Source organism: Callorhinchus milii, unplaced genomic scaffold, assembly GCF_018977255.1.
Source record: "Callorhinchus milii isolate IMCB2004 unplaced genomic scaffold, IMCB_Cmil_1.0 Scaffold24, whole genome shotgun sequence".
Lineage (NCBI taxonomy): Eukaryota > Metazoa > Chordata > Chondrichthyes > Chimaeriformes > Callorhinchidae > Callorhinchus > Callorhinchus milii.
Window position 1 is genome coordinate 276,472 of NW_024704765.1, and position 21,168 is coordinate 297,639.

The 21,168-nt window shown below is 50.4% G+C and overlaps 1 protein-coding gene across 1 annotated transcript in view; it reads right to left on the reverse strand.

Annotated features, from left to right (window-relative positions):
- LOC103190386 (forkhead-associated domain-containing protein 1) overlaps positions 1-21,168 on the reverse strand; it is a 33,127-nt gene that overhangs the window by 6,677 nt on the left and 5,282 nt on the right. Inside the window, exons 7-15 of the mRNA XM_007911138.2 lie at positions 20,770-20,877; positions 19,456-19,542; positions 16,926-17,198; positions 14,723-14,799; positions 14,227-14,333; positions 13,840-13,999; positions 10,146-10,272; positions 7,840-7,978; positions 296-381 (exon numbers count right to left, since the gene is read on the reverse strand). Of these exons, the coding sequence (XP_007909329.1) occupies positions 296-381; positions 7,840-7,978; positions 10,146-10,272; positions 13,840-13,999; positions 14,227-14,333; positions 14,723-14,799; positions 16,926-17,198; positions 19,456-19,542; positions 20,770-20,877 (1,164 nt within the window). The remainder of the gene's footprint in view (positions 1-295; positions 382-7,839; positions 7,979-10,145; positions 10,273-13,839; positions 14,000-14,226; positions 14,334-14,722; positions 14,800-16,925; positions 17,199-19,455; positions 19,543-20,769; positions 20,878-21,168) is intronic.

Here is a 21,168-nt window from a genome sequence, read left to right on the forward strand (position 1 = left end):
CTCCTTATCTCCTCACCTCCGGCCCCAACCTTCTCAATCTCCCCCGGCCGATGCCTCAGACTTATTGAACCAAGGCATGACCTCGGTATAATCTTTGATTTGATCCTCAGTCTCCCGTCTCCCTCACATCCGGTCTCTGACCAGGCAGGACCACTTTTCTTCCTGTTTACTACATGACTCTCGCCTGCCGCATCTCACACCAAACGTCGCTGAGCCTCTCATTCACGATTTTCTTACCTTCTTCTGCTCTGAGTGGCAGGTTAACACACGCTGACTGGTCAGAATTTAACATTACCTCCTGGTTCCCGCGTGCCTCGCCACTGTGGCCCCAGCTCGGTGGGCTCCCGGCCCCTGCCCCTCGCTCCTTTTCCTGGGGGTCTCCTGCCGAAGTCAAAGGTGAAACAAGAAAATGCGTTAACGAAAGAAAGTAGGTTTCAACATCTGCCATCAATTTTGGAGAGCAAATGAGGCTGCAAAATTAACACATTGAGATCTGCAAACATGGATTGGCACAATGTGGCACAGAAAGATGGAGAACAACAACAACATTACAGTCTCAGTGTTTAAAGCTCTTTTATTCCTCCTCTCCCTCATATTTACACAAGTTTTTTTTCCCTTAAAATGCTGGATTACTAACTGATTTGTAACTGTTTAATTATCAAAATGAGACTGTGCAGGGCAGCTAGTTTTACAACAACAAGATAATATTTGTATAACACCTTTCACGTTGGGAGGACGTCCCAAGGTGCTGGACATTGTACAGCATTTCAGACCCAAGCTGGGGTCGGGGGTGGTGGTGGGGGGGAGGGGAAGGGGGGTGTCCGATGGCATAGTTGAAGAGGAGGGTCTTGAGGCGGAGTGATTGGGGGTTGGAATTCCAGAGGTTGGGGGCAGAGTAGCTGAAGGCTCTCCTGCCAATGGTGGGGCGGGTGGGTCGGGGGACGTGGAGCAGCCAGAGCCGGCTGAGCGGAGGGAGCGGGCGGGTTGGTACAGGGTTAGGAGATCGCAGAGGTAGGGTGGGGCGAGACCATGGAGGGCTTTGTAGGTGAGGACCAGGATCTTGAACTGGATCCTCTGAAGGATAAGGAGCCATTGTAGTCGGGCGAGAATGGGGGAGATGGTGTCACGGAGTTTGGTGCGGGAGAGGACACGGGCTGCAGAGTTCTGGATTATCTGCAGCTGTGGAGGGAGGAGTTGGGAAGGCCGACACGCAGGCGTTTGTATAGTCGAGCCTGGAGGTGATGAAGGCATGAACAAGAGTTTCAGCGTCCTGAGGGGTGAGGTAGTGGGGGAGGCGGGCGACGTACAGAAGGCAGAGCAGGTCATGGCTTGAATGTGGGGAAGAAAAGACAGTTGAGGGTCGAACAAGACATCCAGGTTCCTGACTGGCTGGTGAGTTGGTGAGTTGTATCATGGAGGTTGATGCTGTCGGAGCCTGAGGTGCAGGTGTGAGCCAATCAGGAGGGCCTCAGTCTTGTTAACATTCAACTGAAGAAAGTTAACTCTCATCCAGGACTTGATGTCCGACAGACAGTCTGTCAGGACAGCAGTGGTCCTGGAGTTGAGTGTGAGGCAGAAGGACAGAGTTGGGTGTCATCCGCATACATGTGGAAGTTGACCCCATGTCTGTGGATGATGTCACCAAGGGGGAACACGTAGATATTAAAGAGGAGACCGGGACAGAGCCCTGGGGGATGCCAGATGTGACAGTGCGGGGGCTGGAGGAGAAACCGTTAGAGGCAACAAAGTGGAGACGGTGAGAGAGATAGGAATCGAACCAGTCAAGGGCCGGTCCGTGAAGATTGAGTAAAGAGGAGAGGCGGTGTATGAGGATGGAGTGGTTGACAGTGTCGAAGGCAGCAGAGAGGTCGAGGAGGACAAGGAGGCAGAGGGAGCCCTGATCACAGATGTTCAGAATGTCATCAGTGACTGTGACCCCCAGGGCTGTTTCCGTGCTGTGGGCAGCGCGGAAGCTGGATTGGAGGGATTCAAAGAGGGAATGGCGAGAAAGGAGTGGAGCTGGGCCGCGATGACTCGTTCCAGGACCTTGGAGACGAATGGGAGGTTAGAGATGGGGCGGCAGCTGGAGAGGAGGGATGGATTCAGGGAAGATTTTTTCAGGATGGGAGTGATGACGGCTGTTTTTAGGGGGTGGTTTTTACAGAGGTGAGGGAAGGCAGAGCGGGTCATGGCTTGGATGTGGGGAAGAAAAGACAGTTGAGGGTCGAACAAGACACCCAGGTTCCTGACTGGCGGTGAGTTGGTGAGTTGTAGTGTGCAATCATGGAGGGTGATTCTGCCAGGAGAGGTTGATGACATCGGACAGGCGAGGGGTCAGAAGGTGGAGTTGAGAGGTGAGGAGAGAGGTGGGGATGGGATCGAGGGAGCAGGTGGTGGGTTTGAGTTTGCGGACAGTCGTGGTGAGGGAGGAGGAAGAGATAGGGTCAAAGGAGTATAGTGGGGATGGGTGGGGGGTGGGTCATGAGGGTGAGGTGATGTGGGGGTGGCTGTGGGTGGGGCTGAGGTGGCTGAACGTATCCCCTCGATTTTAGATTCGAGGAAGTCCAGCATCTCCTCACAGTTAGAGTTTGAGGAGAGGATGGTCGAGGCTTGGGAAGGTGGAAGAAGGAGACAGTTTGTGGTGGAAAACTGAAGCCAACAACAACAAATTACACTTGAATAACACCCTTCACATCAGAAAGACATTCCAGGGTGTTGGATTGTCAGGGGTTTTTGGGGTCAGGAGGGTGTGGAGGGAAGGGGGTGGACTGTGCTATATTAGAGTTGGATATTCTGGGGTTAGACTCCTTTAGAGCTGAGGAGGTCAGGGTGGTGATTTGATTGAGATTTTACAATTAATTAGAAGAATTGACAGGTTTGATCGTGGACGACGTAATAGTACCAAAATCAGAACCAAAGCATTTTGCAGAATGGAGTGTAGTGGCTGTGTGTTCTGTGTGCAAATTGGACTAATCCCGTCAAACAGCCCTAATGCCAGCTGCCTGCCCGCTTCACGTGCCATCACACCCGGCCTGACTAACAAACACCGGATTAAAGTCCTTTTACAGTGAGCACAGAGGACTGTCCTGTCCTGTCTGGACTGGTGTACTCTGTCCAGTGCCTTGGGATGTTCTCCCGACGTGAATGGCGCTATACAAATGTAATCTTGTTGTTGCCCTCTCTCTGCTCTGAGCCTGAACACCAGGGCCACAACAGGGAGCTTTGGGCAGGAATTTGGAAAAGTCTTAAATTTAGTCTTTAATTTGGAAACAGGTGTGCAGCACTTTTTCACATTCACAGTGATACACTCACACACCCGTAGTGATTCTCACACTCTCAGTGACACACTCACAGTAACACACTCTCATACTCCGTAACACACTAACAGTGACACACTCGCAATGACAGAATCGCAATATATGCTCACACACTCAGTGACACACTCACACTATCACCGTTCGGTTTTATTCTGGACTTTTGATGATGGACTGTTCTAGCCTCCCTGTGTTGCCGGGACCCCAGTGCAAAAATGGCCTTTTACTCCAACATCATCTTGGAGGCTAAACATAACCCTAAACTCCCTTTTTCCAATCACCCACTGCCTTCTCTGTATCCCCCCCCTTAGGCCTCCTCAATCTTCGTATCAAATGCCAAGTGCGAGGAGGTCATGGACTTCTTTTCATCTAAAATACTTAGATGATACTTAGAACATCCGCCAGGCAGCCTCATCCACTGCCCCTTGTCACCCACCACCACGCCCTCTCTGTCCCCCTCACCTTCCTCATCACCTGCTCCTACCACCATCCCCATTCTACGTTCCTTCCTCCCCATCTCTCCCTCTTCCCTCTCACCCACCATCACCTCCATGAAACCCACCACCTGCTGCCTCGCCCCTCCCCACCAACTTGCTAGTCACCCAGCTCCCCCTCCTCTGCCCACTACTGGCTGACATTATTAACCAGTCCCTCTTCTCCGGATCAGTCCCTGCCCCCCTCAAAACTGCTGTCATCAGCCCCCTCCTGACAAAACCCTCCCTAGATCCCTCAAACCCCAGCCACTACCGCCCTATTTCTAACCTGTCCTTCTTCTCAAAAGTCCTTAGAACACGTTGTTGCCAATCAACTCCGCGCGCACCTCTCCTCCCACTCCCTCTTCGAACCCCTCCAGTCCGGTTTCCACCCACAGTACAGAGAGAGAAAGTCACAAATGACATCCTCTCTATCTGTGACCAGGGCTCCCTCTGCCTCCTTGTCCTCCTGGACCTCTCCACTGCTTTTGACACAGTCGATCACGCCATCCTCCTCCACCCTTTCCTCCGTCATCCACCTCAGTGGGACCGCACTCGCCTCTTTGAGTCCTACATCACGAACTGCCAGCAGTACATCTGCACAGATGGCTTTTCCTCCCGCTCTCACCCGGTTACCTGCGGGTACCCCAAAGATCCATCCTGGGCCCCCTCCTCTTTCTGATCTACATGCTCCCTCTTGGGTATGTCATCCGCAGATGTGGGGTACACTTCCACATGTATGTGGACGACACCCAACTTTATTTTTCCACCACTCTTTGTGACCCCCAGTCCCCTGATGTTCTGTCAGCTGCCTGTCAGATCTCAGGGGCTGGATGAGTGCAAATTTCCTTCAGCTGAACGTTGACAAGACGGATGCCATACTCTTTGGCTCTCGTCAACATCTAAAATCTCACGGCTCTCACCTCCTCCACCTACCCGACCTCCCCCTAAAACTCTCCAAACCCATACGCAACCTTGGCACCAGGTTCGACCCCCAATTATCCTTCCTCCACCACATCCAGTCCCTCACCAGCACCGCTTTCTTCCACCTCCGACACATCGCCCGTCTCTGCCAATATCTCACTCCAAAAGCCGCTAAAACCCTGGTCCATCCCAGTCCATGCTTTTGTCACCTCTCGGCTGGACTACTCTAACGCCCTCCTCGCCAGTCTCCCATCCACTACCATCCATAAAATCCAGATCATTCAAAACTCTGCCGCCCGCATTCTCACCCGCACCAAACCCCTCTCCCCGATCCCCCAGTCCTGGCCCTCCCCCCACCCCAAACCCCTCTCCCCGATCCCCCCAGTCCTGGCCAGACTGCACCGGCTGCCTGTCCCAGAGAGGATCGATTTCAAGATCCTCAAACCTTGTCTTCAAATCCCTCCACTCCTCTGCACCCCCCGACCTCTCTGACTTCCTCTCTCCTCAAAACAGTGCCCGTTGCCTTCGTTGCTCCGGGTCTGGCCTCCTCCTTGTCCCCCGAGTCCTCCGCTCCACCCTCAGCGGCTGTGCCTTCAGCCACTACACACCAAGGCTCTGGAATTCCCTTCCTCACTCCCTTCGCCTCGACCCTCTCTTCCCATTTTCAGGTCTCTGCTGAAGACCTTTCTCTTTGACCGCGCCTTTGGTCACCTTCCTCCACCTCCCCCTGGCTCCTCCCCCTCTCACTGGCTCCTCCCCCTACCGCTGGCTCCTCCCCCTGGCTCGGCCCCGGGATCCGTTACTGTAATGCGCTCTGAGACGCCGTCCGGCGTGAAGGGCACTATATAAATCCAAGTTGTTGTTGTTCTTGTTGTTGGGGGAGCACTGCATTGTCAGATGTGATGTTAACCCATGGTCCCATCTGCCTGTTCAGGTAGATGGTAAAGATTCCATGCCGCTATTCGAAAAGAGAAATGAGTTTCTCTCTCCCCGTGGCCTGGCTCCGTCGTTGTTTGTGAAAAGGGCTCTTACCAAATATAAGGATTTTTGAGACCAGCCAATGTATTAATTATCATCAGGTGGAGGATGACCAGTGGGCCTTTTATTATTCCGTGCCCACAGCACGGAAACAGCCCTGGGGGTCACAGTCACTGATGACATTCTGAACATCTGTGATCAGGGCTCCCTCTGCCTCCTTGTCCTCCTCGACCTCTCTGTTGCCTTCGACACTGTCAACCACTCCATCCTCATACACCGCCTCTCCTCTTTACTCAATCTTCACGGACCAGCCCTTGCCTGGTTCGATTCCTATCTCTCTCAACGTCTCCACTTTGTTGCCTCTAACGGTTTCTCCTCCAGCCCCCGCACTGTCACATCTGGCATCCCCCAGGGCTCTGTCCTTGTCTCCTCTTTAATATCTACATGCTCCCCCTTGGTGACATCATCCGCAGACATGGGGTCAACTTCCACATGTATGTGGATGACACCCAACTCTATCTCTCTGCCTCACCCTCAACTCCAGGACCACTGTCTGTCGGACATCATGTCCTGGATGAGGGCAAATTTCCTACAGTTGAAGTGAACAAGACTGAGGCCTTCCTGATTGGCTCACACCAGCGCCTCTGCACCTCAGGCTCCGGCAGCATCAACCTCCATGATTGCACACTACAACTCACCAACTCACCAGCCAGTCAGGAACCCGGGTGTCTTGTTCGACCTTCAACTGTCTTTTCTTCCCCACATCCAAGCCATGACCCGCTCTGCCTTCCCTCACCTCCGTAACATCGCCCGACTCCGCCACTACCGCAGCTCTCAAGCCGCTGAAACTCTTGTTCATGCCTTCATCACCTCCAGGCTCGACTATACAAACGCCTGCGTGTCGGCCTTCCCAACTCCTCCCTCCACAGCTGCAAATAATCCAGAACTCTGCAGTCCGTATCCTCTCCTGCACCAAACACCGTGACCCCATCTCCCCCATTCTCGCCCGACTCCATTGGCTCCTTATCCTTCAGAGGATCCAGTTCTAGATCCTGGTCCTCACCTACAAAGCCCTCCATGGCCTCGCCCCACTCTACCTCTGTGACCTCCTAACGCCCTACCGATCTGCCTGCTCCCTCCGCTCAGCCAGCTCTGGCTGCTCCACGTCCTCTGCCCCACCATTGGTAGGAGAGCCTTTAGATCCTCTTCCCCCAACCTCTGGAATTCCATCCCCCAATCACTCCTCCTCGGCCCCTCCTTAGCCTCCTTCAAGTCCCGCCTCTTGGACCATGCCATCGGCCACCCCCCTGACCCTAGCTCGGGTCTGAAATGCTATCCAGCGCCTTGGGACGTCCTCCCAATGTGAAAGGCGCTATACAAATGTAATTTTGTTGTTGTTGTTATTAAACACCCCCCAAAGCCAGCTGAGATTGGGTGCCTGAAACTGACCACAGTCAGTGCTCCACAGTGACCAGCTCTCTATGTAACTGAAGAAACACCTCCTGACTTTTAAATTTCAGATCTACTCTAACAAACATCAGTGTCCCACTTGCTGCATTGACTGATGTCTGTACATGGGATTTTAATCATCTGTAGACTTGAACCCCTGAGTGAGAGAGTGAGGGGGCTCTTTTTTCCCCAAAAGCAGAGATGCTGTGGAGCTTGTCAACAGGGGGATGGTTTGGAGACATAAAAGAGATATGTAGTTTACATTTATTCATCTCAGGACATCTCAAAGCCCTTCGCACAGCTGAAATAATAATAATTTGTCACTCAATCCATTACTGTTTGTGGGGACGCTGCTGTGCACAATTGGCTGCCGCGTTTCGCCCACAAAACATACAGTCAATTCACTTTATAGTTTATTCTATGAAGCGTTTGAGACGTCTCGAAGACGTGATAAGGCGCTGCATCAAATGCAAGGATTAATATTTTTATTAATGGGCACCTCAACTGGGGTGGGGGCCGAGCTGAAGAGCATAGGTATGTGTGGGGCGGGGGGTGGGGGTGCAGAATGACCAAAGGTCTTGTGGTGGGGAGGGAGAGGCTGAGGCAGAGATATTTAAGTGGTCAGTGGCACTGACGCCTTGTCAGCGAGGGAATGATCTGGCCTGATATTAGCGGCTGAGGTAGCGGGGAGGAGTCTGTACTTGCTGCACACGTCTGCTCCACGGATGTCATCCTGCTCCGCAGCTCCGCCAGCGCAGCCCGCTGTCGCTGAATGACCTCTTCGTGCCGGCGACCTTTGCACTCTAACCCCAGCACTGACAGCTCAGAGGCCAGTGGCTCCTGCAGCAGAAAGACAGCATTTGTTTCATAACCAAAACCCAACAGGTGGTGAAATACCGCTCCTCACACACACACACACACACAAACCTTGCACAAGGTCACAGTGCAGTAAGATTGATTACGTACAAGAAACATTTCCTGCTGTCTGTCTTGAAATTGCCCCTTTCAACCCTAAACCTATGTCCTCTTGTTCTATGGAGAGAGGAAAGTGAGGTAACGTTTCAGGTCGATGACCTTTTGTCTTCTTTGTCAAGAAAAGCCCTGTAGCTTGTCCAATCGTTGCTCGTATCTCATTCCTCTAACATTGGGGATCATTGCTCTCCTCTGCACTGCCTCAAGGACCCTTGTGTCATCGACCTGCAAGTTAACACTCTCTCCACCAATGCTGCCTGACCTGCTGAGTGCTCCCAGCGACTTTGGGTTTGTGTTTCAGATTTCCAGCATCTGCAGTATTTTGCCTTTTGTTTCTTCTTGTTCTATTGCCTTGATACATCTTAAAGTATTGGTTGACTAATTAACTCCCATTTAGAATATTGTCTCCCCTGAGTCATCTTCTTTCAATACCAAAGAGCCCTATAACTTATCTAATCGTTGCTCATAAATAGCTCATTCCCCTAACACTGGAGATCATTGCTTTCCTGTGCACTGCCTCTAAGGCCCTTATGACATAGGACCTGAACATTCGTGGTTCTCCAGGTGTGGGATGAGCAGGTGCTCAATGTGGAATTTCCCCCGGAATTCCAAAGTTTTTTCCTCATTTTGTTGTCTCATTTAGGAGACCTTGGGAGGCGGAATCCTGGGATTGGACTCACTGGGCTCTGTGTCTCTCCTGTCCATGTCTCTGTGTGAGTACGTTCTCTGTTCCACACATTATCTATCTCTCAATGGCATTATTATCTGAGCAGAAGGTTTGTTGCTGCTTTTTAAGACTAATTCACTCAATCCCTCAGTAACCAGATTGGGAATGGAAATGGTAAAGTGGGTAATTAGAGGGATTAACATGCAGCTGGCTGAGAGTGAGCGAGCGAGCAGGCAACTGCTGTCAGTCAGCCAACATTGGGTGAGGAGCAAACACAGCATAGCAGTGAGAGGAGACCAGGTTAGCCTGAGGGACAATACCTGCAGCTCAGGCCTGTGATCCATATTCAAGACACTCCTCCTCTTCAACCGTGCCTTCGGTCATCCTCCTTCTCCCCTTCCTCTCCACCCTCCCCGATCCCAACCCCCAGCTCAAAAACACAAATTGTCTAGCACCTTGGGACATCCTCCTGACATGAAAGGTGCTATACATATGTCATTTTGTTGTTGTGAGAGCACTGGCTAATTATCCCCAACACAGAATCAATCCCCAGGCTGGGTGTGATATCCCTCAAGCCCTCTGCCTTGCCACCTCTCTCCCCTTTTTAAAATTGGGCCTGAATACCTTCCTTTTCAACCGTGCTTACCTCCCCCTCTTCCCCCCTGCCCACCTGGCTCAGTGTCAGACTCTGCCACTGTTAAGCGCTCTGAGACACTACACTGCGTGGAGGGCGCTATATAAGTGCAAATTGTTTTTGTGGGTGAGGGTGTGTGATATCCCTGAGCAAACAGACAGGTACAGTGCAAGCCTCTCTTCCCTTTTGCCACAAGGAATAACCTGTCTTTAATATTATTGTGTTATGAGCCGACCTCCCAATGTGAAAGGCGTTATATCAATGTAACATCAACATCCTTGTAACAGGCATCAAGGTTCAAAAAGTTGAACCAATGGAATCTGAGCTGGGAGGGTTGGGGGATGCTGCTCATGTGGTTGATGATATTTTTCCATTTCCTTGTATTAGTCATTCTGACAATGCAAACTTGATGTCTCGCAGCAATCAGAGCGATTACTCAGTGAGATACTGTATATTTTGGAGGAAACAGCAGCAGAAATTTTTTTTTGTACAAAACAATGCCGCACGTAGTCTAGCGATGAATGATCAATTTATTTCCAGGATTGGTGCCCAGGACAACGAAAGAAACTTCCTTCTCTTTAACAATATTAATAATAATCCTTGCATTTGATGTAGTGCCTTATCACGTCTTCGAGACGTCTCAAAGAGCTTCACAGAATATACTGTAAAGTGGATTGACTGTATATTTTGTGGGCGAAATATCCCTGTTTAATATCCCTATAATCTCCCTGTACCTCAGTATTTGTGTGAAGCTGCTTTAGGGGACTTTGTCCCTGGCTCAGTGCGTCCTGTAAATTCCGGCATTCGGCTGCCTTTTCGCCGACTGCCTGTCTCACCTCCTCCAGACTCTCCTCACGCTTCCTGCATGACATTCATGGCAAACATCATGGAATTGAGCAAAGTAAAGTACAGTCAGAGATAGAGTGACAGAGCCTGGGGTAGGCCATGAGCAGCCCCAGATAAGCTACACTGTTGAAGGGCAGCACGAATACATTGTGGGAGATGGCATAACTGAGCTGCTCTGACTTCATGCGTATTGTTATAATATTAATAATAATCCTTGCATTTGATACAGCGTGTTATCACGTCTTCGAGACGTCTCAAAGCGCTTCATAGTAGACTATATATTTTGTGGGCGAAACTCGGCACCCAATTGTGCACATCAGTGTCCCACAAATAGTCGTGGGTTGAGTGACCACACTGTTTATTTAATAATAGATGCCTGGGGGTGGGGGGTTGTGAGCAGTAGAGTTTTGGATCCTGTGATCGGGTGAGAGCTTGGAGTGACTGTCAATGAATCTATCACCCGTCTGATGACTAAACAAACGATCTTTCATTCTGTGCCTAGAACAGGAAACCACTTAACCAGCAAGTAGTATTTTTAACCAGGCAAGAGCTACAAGGAACTCAAAGAAATGATTCATTGATTAGAACCTCCTCACACATCCTTCCCCTCACCTTTCTCTGACAATAGTGTCCTAGAGTCTGTACCAGACTCTTGTAATAAATAATCAGCATCCAGGACTTCAGAAGAGACAAAATAATTTTTTTCAGGGGCAGAAATTCGATGTCATTTTATCACCAGGACTTAAAAGGCAGAAAGAAAGGGGACGGGGTGAGATGGAGGGGTAGAGACTAATAGAGAGGGGTTGTAGTCAAAAGAGTTAATAGCTGTGATAGGCCATTGGAGACACATTTGCGGTGGATATTATGAGCTACAATTTCCTCCTTACACTGCAAATGTACTAGTTTCAGTCTCAGTTCCTGCTATTCAACTCTCTCCCTCAACCAACCCCTTTGTCTTGCCTCTCCCCCCGTCAGTCTCCATCTCGCTCTCTCTGACTCAGTCTCTACTCCTCTCTCTCGCCCCCCACTTCATCAATCTCTACCTCTCCATCTTCCCCACCACCCCCATTAATCTCTTCCTCCCTCCCTTGCCTCCTTCAAAGCACGTCTCAAGACCCTCCTCTTCGCCCACGTCTTTGGTCACCCTCCCTGCCATCCACCCCTCCTGATAGGAAGGAAGCAGTGCTAGATCTGGTTCTGGGGAATGAAGTAGGGCAAGTGGAGCAGGTTTTAGTGGGAGAGCATCTGGGCAATAGTGATCATAACATTATTAGATTCAGATGCATATGGAAAGAGACAAGGAACCATCTAAGGTGAAGATATTCAACTGGAAGAGGGCAAATTTCAGTGAGTTAAAAAGGGACAGAGCCAAGATGGACTGGAAAGAAAGATTGGCAGATGAAACAACTAAAGAGCAGTGGGAAGTCTTCAAGGATGAGATAGCTCGGGGACAGAAAAAATATATTCCAAAAGAGAAAAGTGGGGCATCCAAACCTCCCTGGATGACGAAGGTAATTGTATCTAAAATGAAGCAGAAAAAAGAGGCGTTGACAAATGTCAAACCCAAGACACAGAAGACAACCAAATAGAATATAGGAAGTGCAGAAGAGGTTTGAAAAAGGAAATAAGAGGGGCAAAAAGATTATACAAGAAAGGGTTAGCGGGTAACACTAAAGGGAATTCTAAAATATTTTACAAGCATATCAAGAAAAAAAGGCTAGTCAAAGGTAGGGTGGGGCCAATTAAGGACCAAGAGGGAAATCTTATTGTGGAAGCAGAGGGCAATGGCTGATGTGCTGAATGAGTACTTTGCATCTGTCTTCACAAAAGAAGTGGATGCACCAAATGCCGTAGTATCGGAGGAAAGGGCAGAGGAAATGGATAGGATAAGTATAAACAGAGAGGAAGTACTGAAAAGGTTGACTGCGCTGAAGGTGATAAGTCGCCCGGTCCGGACGGGATGCAGCCTATGGGAGGCACGAGTACAAATAGCGGAGGCTTTGGCTACAATTTTTCAATCTTCGTTGGACACAGGAGTGGTGCCCGAGGACTGGAGAGTGGCCAATGTGACTCCCTGTACAAAAAGGGACAGAAGGACAAACCTGGGAACAACAGGCCAATCAGTAGTGGGGAAACTCCTGGAGACTATAATCCGGGACAGAATAAATCTTCACTTAGAAGAATATGGGTTAATTAGGGACAGCCGCACGGATTTGTTAAAGGCAAATCTTGTCTAACAAATCTAATAGAATTTTTTGATGAGGTAACGGAGAGGGTGGATAAAGGTAGTGCAGTTGATGTAGTTTATATGGACTTTCAAAAGGCATTTGACAAAGTGCCACATGAAAGACTTGTAAGAAAGATAGAAGCCCATGGTATAAAAGGGACAGTGGCAGCAGATCCAGAACTCACTGGGAGACAGAAAGCAGAGAGTTGTGGTGAACAGCTGCTTTTCTGACTGGAGGGAAGTTTACAGTGGTGTCCCCCAGGAATCGGTATTAGGACCACTGCTCTTCTTAATATACATAAATGATCTGGACTTGGGTATAGCAAGTACCATCTCCAAGTTTGTGGACGACACAAAGTTAGGGAGGGGGTAAACAGCGAGAAGGATAGGAGCCGACTGCAGGAAGACATAGACAGAATGGTACAATGGGCGACACATGGCAGATGAGTTTCAATGTGGAGAAATGTGAGGCAATGCATTTTGGTAGAAAGAATGAGGGGAGCAATATAGGCGGTAATACAATCTTAAGGGGGGGTGAAGGAACAGAGAGACCTGGGGGTGCAGGTAAATGAATCCTTGAAGGTGGCAGGACAGGTAGATACAGCTGTAAAAAGGGCATATGGGATACTGGGCTTTATAAATAGGGGCATAGAGTACAAGAGTCAGGAGGTTATCATTAACCGATACAAAACACTGGTTAGGCCTCAGTTAGAATACTGCGCCCAGTTCTGGGCACTGCACTATAGGAAGGATGTTAAGGCATTGGAAAGGGCACAGAGGAGATTTACGAGGATGGACCAGGAATGAGGGATCGTGATGATGATGAAAGGCCTGAGAGGCCGGGATTATTCTCATTGGAGCAGAGAAGGTTACGAGGACCTAATAGAGGGCTTCAAAATCATGAGGGGATTTGATAGGTTGGAAAGAGAAAAACTGTTCCCACTGGTGGGTGTGTCGGTGACTCGAGGTCACAGATTCAAAATAGTCTCTAAACGAAGCAGAGGGGAGAGAAGAAATGTTTTCACGCAGCGAGTTGTTCGAATCTGGAACGCATTGCCTGAAAGGGCAGTCGAGGCCGATTCGATGACAACTTTTAAAAACGCGGTGGACGGGTATTTGAGGAGGACAGGTTTGCAGGTTATGGGGAAAGGGCCGGGGAGTGGGATTGACATTAATTGCTCTATTCAAAGAGCCGCACAGACTCGATGGGCCGAATGGCCTCTTTTTGTGCTGTACGATTCTATGATCCCAACCACAGGTTTGGATCCAATTCCCTGACGGTCCATCACCTTGGGACGTGCTCCCGACGTGAAAGGCGCTGTGTAAATGTAAGTTATTGTTGTGATTGTTTGTACCTCAGCCGCATGTTGACCTCCTGGAGTTCCTGCTCCTTCTCCCCCAGCAGCCGGGCAGTGCGGGCCAGCTGTTTGCGCAGGGAGCTGAGCGCCTGGGCCTGAAGCTCACTCAGTCGTCGCTGCTCCTCCAGCTCCTCCTTCTGCTTCTCACTCAGCTCACCTGCCAATACAGCACAATGTAACATGACATTTACATGGAGCCTTTCACATCGAGAGGACATACCAAGGCGCTGGGCAGTCGGGGATTTACACCCGAGCTGGGGGGGGGGCTGGGATCAGGGAGGGTGGAGGGCAGTGAGAGTGGGGGTAGAGAGGGTGGCCGAAGGCGCGGTCAAACAGGAGGATCTTAAGACGTGCCTTGACATTGTGTAGCCACGGACACCATACCTGCCAGGTCTGACATACTGGCGTTCGCTGTCACGAGGAGCCGTCTCAGCCCCTCGATCACATCCTGCTGTGTCCGGAGACGGTCCCCAGCCTCAGCCAACTCCATCCTGGTCACACACACAGGCCAGCGTGTCACACACACACACACACACAGGCCAGCGTGTCACACACACACACAGGCCAGCGTGTCACACACACACACACACACACAGGCCAGCGTGTCACACACACACACACACAGGCCAGCGTGTCACACACACACACACACAGGCCAGCGTGTCACACACACACACAGGCCAGCGTGTCACACACACACACACACACAGGCCAGCGTGTCACACACACACACACACACACAGGCCAGCGTGTCACACACACACACACACAGGCCAGCGTGTCACACACACACACACACACACAGGCCTGCGTGTCACACACACACACACACACACACAGGCCAGCGTGTCACACACACACAGCCTTGGCCTGGACTCGCCTGGTCTTCTCCTCCAGACTGTGCTTACACGGTTCCTCCACCTCCTCCGCGCTGCTCGGCATCTGATCCACGCGGTTCTGAGGAGGCAGCAATATACATTTGGTCCAACAGGATGGGGGCAGGGATTGGGGAGCGGGGAAGGAAGCTGTGGAGGAGTTGCATTTTCTTTTCTAACATGTAATCCAGAAGTTGTCCAAGAGGAGCCTTTTGTGGTGATCAGCCAGTGACTGACACACACGGAAACCCATCACCATGTTTAAGAGTATTCAAACCAAACTGAGAATTCCAGGTATGATTTCCACTTGTCTGGAATGGAATGCGGACTCTCTTCCTGGAGGGTTACATCTTACTTACCCAATTTCTGAATGTTTAGGGACTGATGTTAGTGTAGGGATTGAAAGCTTGGCCACTGATGGTGGTGCAAAAGGTAGGAAACCACAATTATCTGAGCAGAGGAGTTGGGTAGAGTAAGAGACCACAGAGCAAGGGGAGAGGTAAGGGTGTGTAGGGATTTCTGGGTGAGGCTGTGATATCAGTGAATGTGTTGGGGCAGTGAGCCAGTGGGGGCTGACAATGAGGTCCACGAAAGTGCTCTTCCCTCCCCTGTGACCTACCTCTGGCTCTGAATATCTGAATACAAAAGCTAATGCTACCCCTATCGTCCTTACCTGCTGCTCCACACTCTCACACTGTTCCCCCAAGAGACTCACACATCCTGCAATCCCTGCACCGGACAAAGATAAGACTATCAGCCTATGATGGGGGCTGGAGGGGAAATCGAGAGTCAGACATACTCGTTCCCCCACCCCCAGTCTCTCTCTCCCTCCAACCCAATCTCTATCCACCTGTCCTGCTGCCTTTAAAGACCTTTGTAGGTTACAAAATTGTTAAGGAACGGATCAAATTTATAGCAACGAATAAGAGAGGCTTATGATGGGTCGCATTGGGGATAGTTTAGGCGGAAAGCTCAGAAAGGGGCAGGATGGTGGCCACCAGGCTGGCCTGTCTGGTGGCCGCCCAGAAGGACCATCCAGGCGATTGCCATCCTGTCCTATGGACTGTCAAAACGCAGAGAGTGAGGCCACACACAGCTGGTCCTGGGAGCCACTGGTTTAACCTCACACTTAACAGACATGCGAGAAGGATAAATAGTCAGGCTGGAGTAGCGAGCCCTGTGAGCTGCTATCTTACCTCCCGCAGGAAGAGTTTTAACGCGAGGAGGAGGAGATTTTGAGACGTTTTATATGGTGAGGAGTGGATGCAGTGTAAATAGTTTTTGAAGCTTATTTGAGTTATTAGAGTTGTTGAACAGTGTACAGTGTGAAAGATATAGATGGGTATAAACGATTTTAAGCAACATAATTCAATAGAATTAATAGAATTCAATGGAATTAATATCATTTAAAAGTATCACTAAAGCTTAAGGAGTAATTAAAGAAATTATATATTGTATGCAAAAGATTCGGCATCAAAACCCCAGCCTCTCACCCCGCCCCGAGCCCGTGCCCTGTTGTCCAGAATCCTGGAGTTTCTGCAGTTGCCAAGCCAACTTGCTGTCCAGAATGGCCACAAAAGCGCTGTGAAGGGGTTGGAGGAAAGGCTCCAGCTCCAGTTCCCGTAGCATCCGAATCTTATTGTTCACAGTCCCCTCACCATGGCTCACGGCACCCCCGCACTGAGCCATCTGCAGTCCTACCTGCCGCAAAGACAGCTCTGGTTTAGTGGTCAACAGTGACTTAGGCAGCGGAGAGATCAAGAAGGAAGAGGAGAGAGAGAGCCCTGGTCAAAAAATAGATATAATATCTTTGAAACTTTCCTTAGAACAGGGACCCTAAGAAGGGTGGTTGAGGCCAGGACACTGGGGCTCATTTAAAGAGCAGTTGGATGCTGTGATGGGGAGACAGCAGGGATGGGATGTTCTGGAGGGATGAGATCGGATGGGCCGAAAAGGCTTCTTCATCCAGAACTGATCCTGTAACCTGGTCACTGTCAAGGTCACCACCTTCTTGTGCAACTCAAGGAAGTGATGTTGGCGGCGACCTGATGACCCAGAAGTCGGCCATGTTTGTTTTATCCTGGGACCCGTCCATCAGGCGCTGCGTGAATCTGACTTGCACTCATCGGAATCTGACTTGCACTCATCCAAAAAGGCTCCATCTCTATGGCTCCCAGAATTCTGTCTGTGTAGCACCTGGGACCTTACCTGGCTCTCCTCTAGTGCACTCCTCAGCCGTTCCACACTGGTGTTCCTCTCCTCCTGCTCCCGGCATTCCAGCTCCTCAAGTTCCCGTCGTTCCCGCCCTTCACGTTTCCGATCCTCACGTTCCTGTTCCTCATATTCCTGTCGTTCCCAGCATTCCCGCTCCTCACGTTCCTGGCCTTCACACTCCTCACACTCCCGCTGATGCCGAATCTGCTGCAGCGCCTCCTGGAACTCGGATCTCTCGGCGATGATCTGCTTCATCTGCTCGAGGACCTGCGCACGGAACAGTCACAACTCTCGCTCACAACATGTCCCAGCAACACAAGGGGACATCACACTGCAGTGTCAGCCCGGCTTAGGTGTGTTTGTGTCAGCCCGGCTCAGTGCGTGTGTCAGCCTGGCTCAGTCGTACTCTTGTCTCTGAATCAGACGGTTGTCAAGTGTGATTGACCCAAAGTGAACATGTGGCACAATTCTCTCTCTAACAAGCACCAGGCTGTGTTGAAATGTTAAAAATAATAATAATAATAATCCTTGCATTTGATATAGCGCTTTTCACGTCGGGAGGACGTCCCAAAGCGCTTCACAGAACACACTGTAAAGTGAATTGACTGTATATTTGTGGGCGAACGCGGCAGCCAATTGCACACAGCAATGTCCCATAAACAGTCATGGACTGAAAATGACCAATTTATTATTGTTTTTGGTTTTGGAGGGATTATTATTAGGCTCTGTGTGGAGTAAGGAAACTTGCCCAAGGTTTCGCCCTCTGCCTGGAATTGAACTCAGGTCTCTCACTTGCAAAGCGAGTGCTCTAACCACTGAGCTACAGCACTGCACAAAATAGCATAAGAGCGCCGTGCAGTGGTGCAAGAAGGTAACTGTACAATTTTTAATAATCGTAGCGTTTGACACAGCGCCTTATCACATTGTTGAGACATCTCGAAAGGCTTCACAGGATTTATTGTGTGTTTTGTGGGCGAACGCAACAGCCAATTTGTGCACAGCAATGTCCCCACAAATAGCCACGGAGTGAGTGATCAGTTTCATTTGAGGGATTATTGGCCAGGAAACCCAGAGAGAGAAATTCCTTTCTCTTTTCAATTAATAGTTCCACGGGATCTTCATCATCCTCCTGAACAGACACAGATGGGACCTTGGTTTGACATCTCATTTGAAGGACGGCACTTCTTACAATGCCGCGCTCCCCCGGGACTGCACTGCATGACCTTGCTCCTTTCTTCCTCTGTGACCTGCTAACCCCACATCAACCTGTCCGCTCCCTCGGCTCAGCAGGCTCCGGCCTGCTCCAAGTCCCCCGCACCGGCCCGCCCCACTGTCAGGGGTCGAGCCTTCAGTCTTTCTGGCACCATACTTTGGAACTCCATCCCACAGTCCCTTTGGCTCGTTCCCTCGCCTTGCCTCCTTCAAGGCACGTCTCAATACCCTCCTCTTTGACCTCCTACCTCACCATCCCTGATCCCAAACCCCTACTCAGGTCCAAATCCCTGACTGTCCAGCACCTTGGAACGTCCTCCTGACGTGAAAGGCGCAATACAAATATAATATTGTATTGGACGGTCAGTGTGGACTGTGAGCTCAAGGTCCTAATGTGGGATTCCACAACCAACTGACTCAGATCACGTACATAGAATTGTAGAATGGGTAACAGCACAGAAACCCGATCAGATAGCCCAACTAGTTGGTGCGTGTTCAGACTCCGCGAGTCCAACCCCCTCCTATTCCCTTCATGTTTGCAACAAACTTCCTTTAAAATATTTTGGTGCTTTTTGCTTCAACCACAGCTTCCGTCAGTGAGTTCCACATTCTCACCTCCCTCTGTGTGAACAAGTTCCCCCTCAACTTTTAGATCTGCTGTTTCTGCTTTTTGAACTACTGTATGATTTCAGGTTCATAGAATCATGCATATCATAGAATCATAGCCACAAAAGGAGGCCATTCAGCCAATTGTGTCTGTGCCAGCTATTTGAAAAAAGGTATCCAATTCAATCTGACTCCCCCGCTTTCTCCCCATAGCCCTTCAAACTTGTCCTCCCCAGATTGGTGAACTTCTATTGCGTTCTGTGTGTAAACCATGTGTAAATGTGCAAGTGTTGCAGTGTGAAGAACTGTAGTCTGTCTTGATATTGCCCTCTGTTTGCCTAGCAGTAAGTAGAAACTCGCTTGCTATTCGACTGGCAAATCGGTTTCCGGGGGTACTGATTCTTTCAGGAAAGAATAATAATTTGGTCGAACAATCCATGACTGTTTGTGGGACACTGGGTGCAATTGGGTGATACTTGCCTCCTTCAAGACATGTCTCAAGACCCTCCTCTTCAACCGAGCCTCTAGTCCGGTCTCTAGTCTGATTCTCAAATCTGGTGGGGCCACAGTGCTCCAGGGCACTGCTGATGAAAGCCCAGCCAGGCTTACTGGCCAATTAATGGGACAACTGGAAGGGTGAGTGAATCCTCTCACTATTCCAGAATTTGAGCCATTATCACACAATAATTTAGTGACAAGAACCTACCTGTTGATCCGTGAGCAACTCTCGAGGAGCTGGGACTCCAGGGGCACAGTACGTGGTCTGGATGATCCGACTTCGGAATCTCTCCAGCTGTGGGGCGGGAACAGAGAGAGCAGCGGGAGATGAGTGAGGCTCCGAAACCCTTGAGCTCAGCTAGTGAGGTGAAGGCTGAGAATTGAGACGTCTCAAGGAATGGGAATGACCTCACTTGCCACCGGCTCTTCCCTCCAGGGACAGAGATGGATTAATAATAATAATAATCCTTGCATTTGATACAGCGCCTTATCCTGTTTTCGATGTCTTAAAGCACTTCACAGACTAAACTGTGATGTGAATTGACTGTATGTTTTGTGGATGAAATGCAGCAGCCAATTGCACACAGCAGTACTCAAAGTGCTTCACTGTGAAGTGTAGTGACAGTGTGTTTTGTGGGGGGTATGTCACGGGATTGGTTCCATCCTGGAGACATGCGACAGTCACGGTGAAGCCAAGATTCGGTTTGAAGCTCGATGACGAGCCAGCCAGCTTCCTGCAACTATTTCAGATTTTTGGTCAATAAATAACGATGGGTTTGCATCCCAGCAAGTGACCTATGCCCCACAAAACACACAGTCACTACACTTTACAGTGAATCCTGTGAAGCGCTTTGAGACGTCTCGAAGACGTGATAAGGCACTGTCAAATGCAAAGATTATTATTATATCTTATTACAGGGTCCTACTGTACCCGGGAAGTTAGGATATTGTGGGACCTGAACAAAGGCACTGACACAGGTGCGCGGGGTAGACAGAGAGTTCCCCTTCCCCCCACCTTCTCTCCCCGACTGACACCACAGTTCTCTGCCATGGTGCTGGGGAGATTCGCTCAAGTGGGATAACAGCTAACTGCCCTCCGACTACCCGCTCCCTGCCCACTCTCTGCTCTCTGACTGCCCGTTCCCTGCCCACTCTCTGCCCTCCGACTGCCCACTCTTTGCCCACTCTCTGCCCTCTGACTGCCCGCTCCCTGCCCCCTCATGCCTCTGACTGCCCATTCTTTGCGCCCTCTCTGCTCTCTGACTGCCCGCTCTTTGCCCACTCTCTGCCCTCTGACTGCCCACTCTTTGCCCAGTCTGCCCTGACTGCCCGCTCCCTGCCCACTTTCTGCCCTCTGACTGCCCGCTCCCTGCCCACTTTCTGCCCTCTGACTGCCCACTCTTTGCCCACTCTCTGCTCTCTGACTGCCCACTCTTTGCCCATTCTCTGCTCTCTGACTGCCCACTCTTTGCCCACTCTCTGCTCTCTGACTGCCCGCTCCCTGTCTGCTGCCTGCGCTCACCCTGGCCTGGGTTTGCTGCAGTTGAACTCTGAGCAGTCGCTCCCCCCGCTCTGTGGCCTGTAGCTGCTGGCGGCTCGTCACCAGTTCCTGTCGCTGCCACTCCTGAATCTGAAATAAATAGCAAAGTGCAATGTTAATTATCACACAGACAGAAAGCGCAGTCTGAAACCTATAATAATCCTTGCATTTGATACGGTGCCTTAGCACGTCTTCGAGACGTTTTAAAGCGCTTCATAGAATATACTGTAAAGTGTAGTGACTATATATTTTGTGGGCAAAACACCCCCTCCGGCTTTGCTTGAGAGCAAGCTTTGGGGTTGGGGTGGGGAGGAGGTGGGTGGGGGGGGGTGGGCTCAGCACTGATAGCATTGGCCTGTGCAGACCCTCACTCCCCCCACC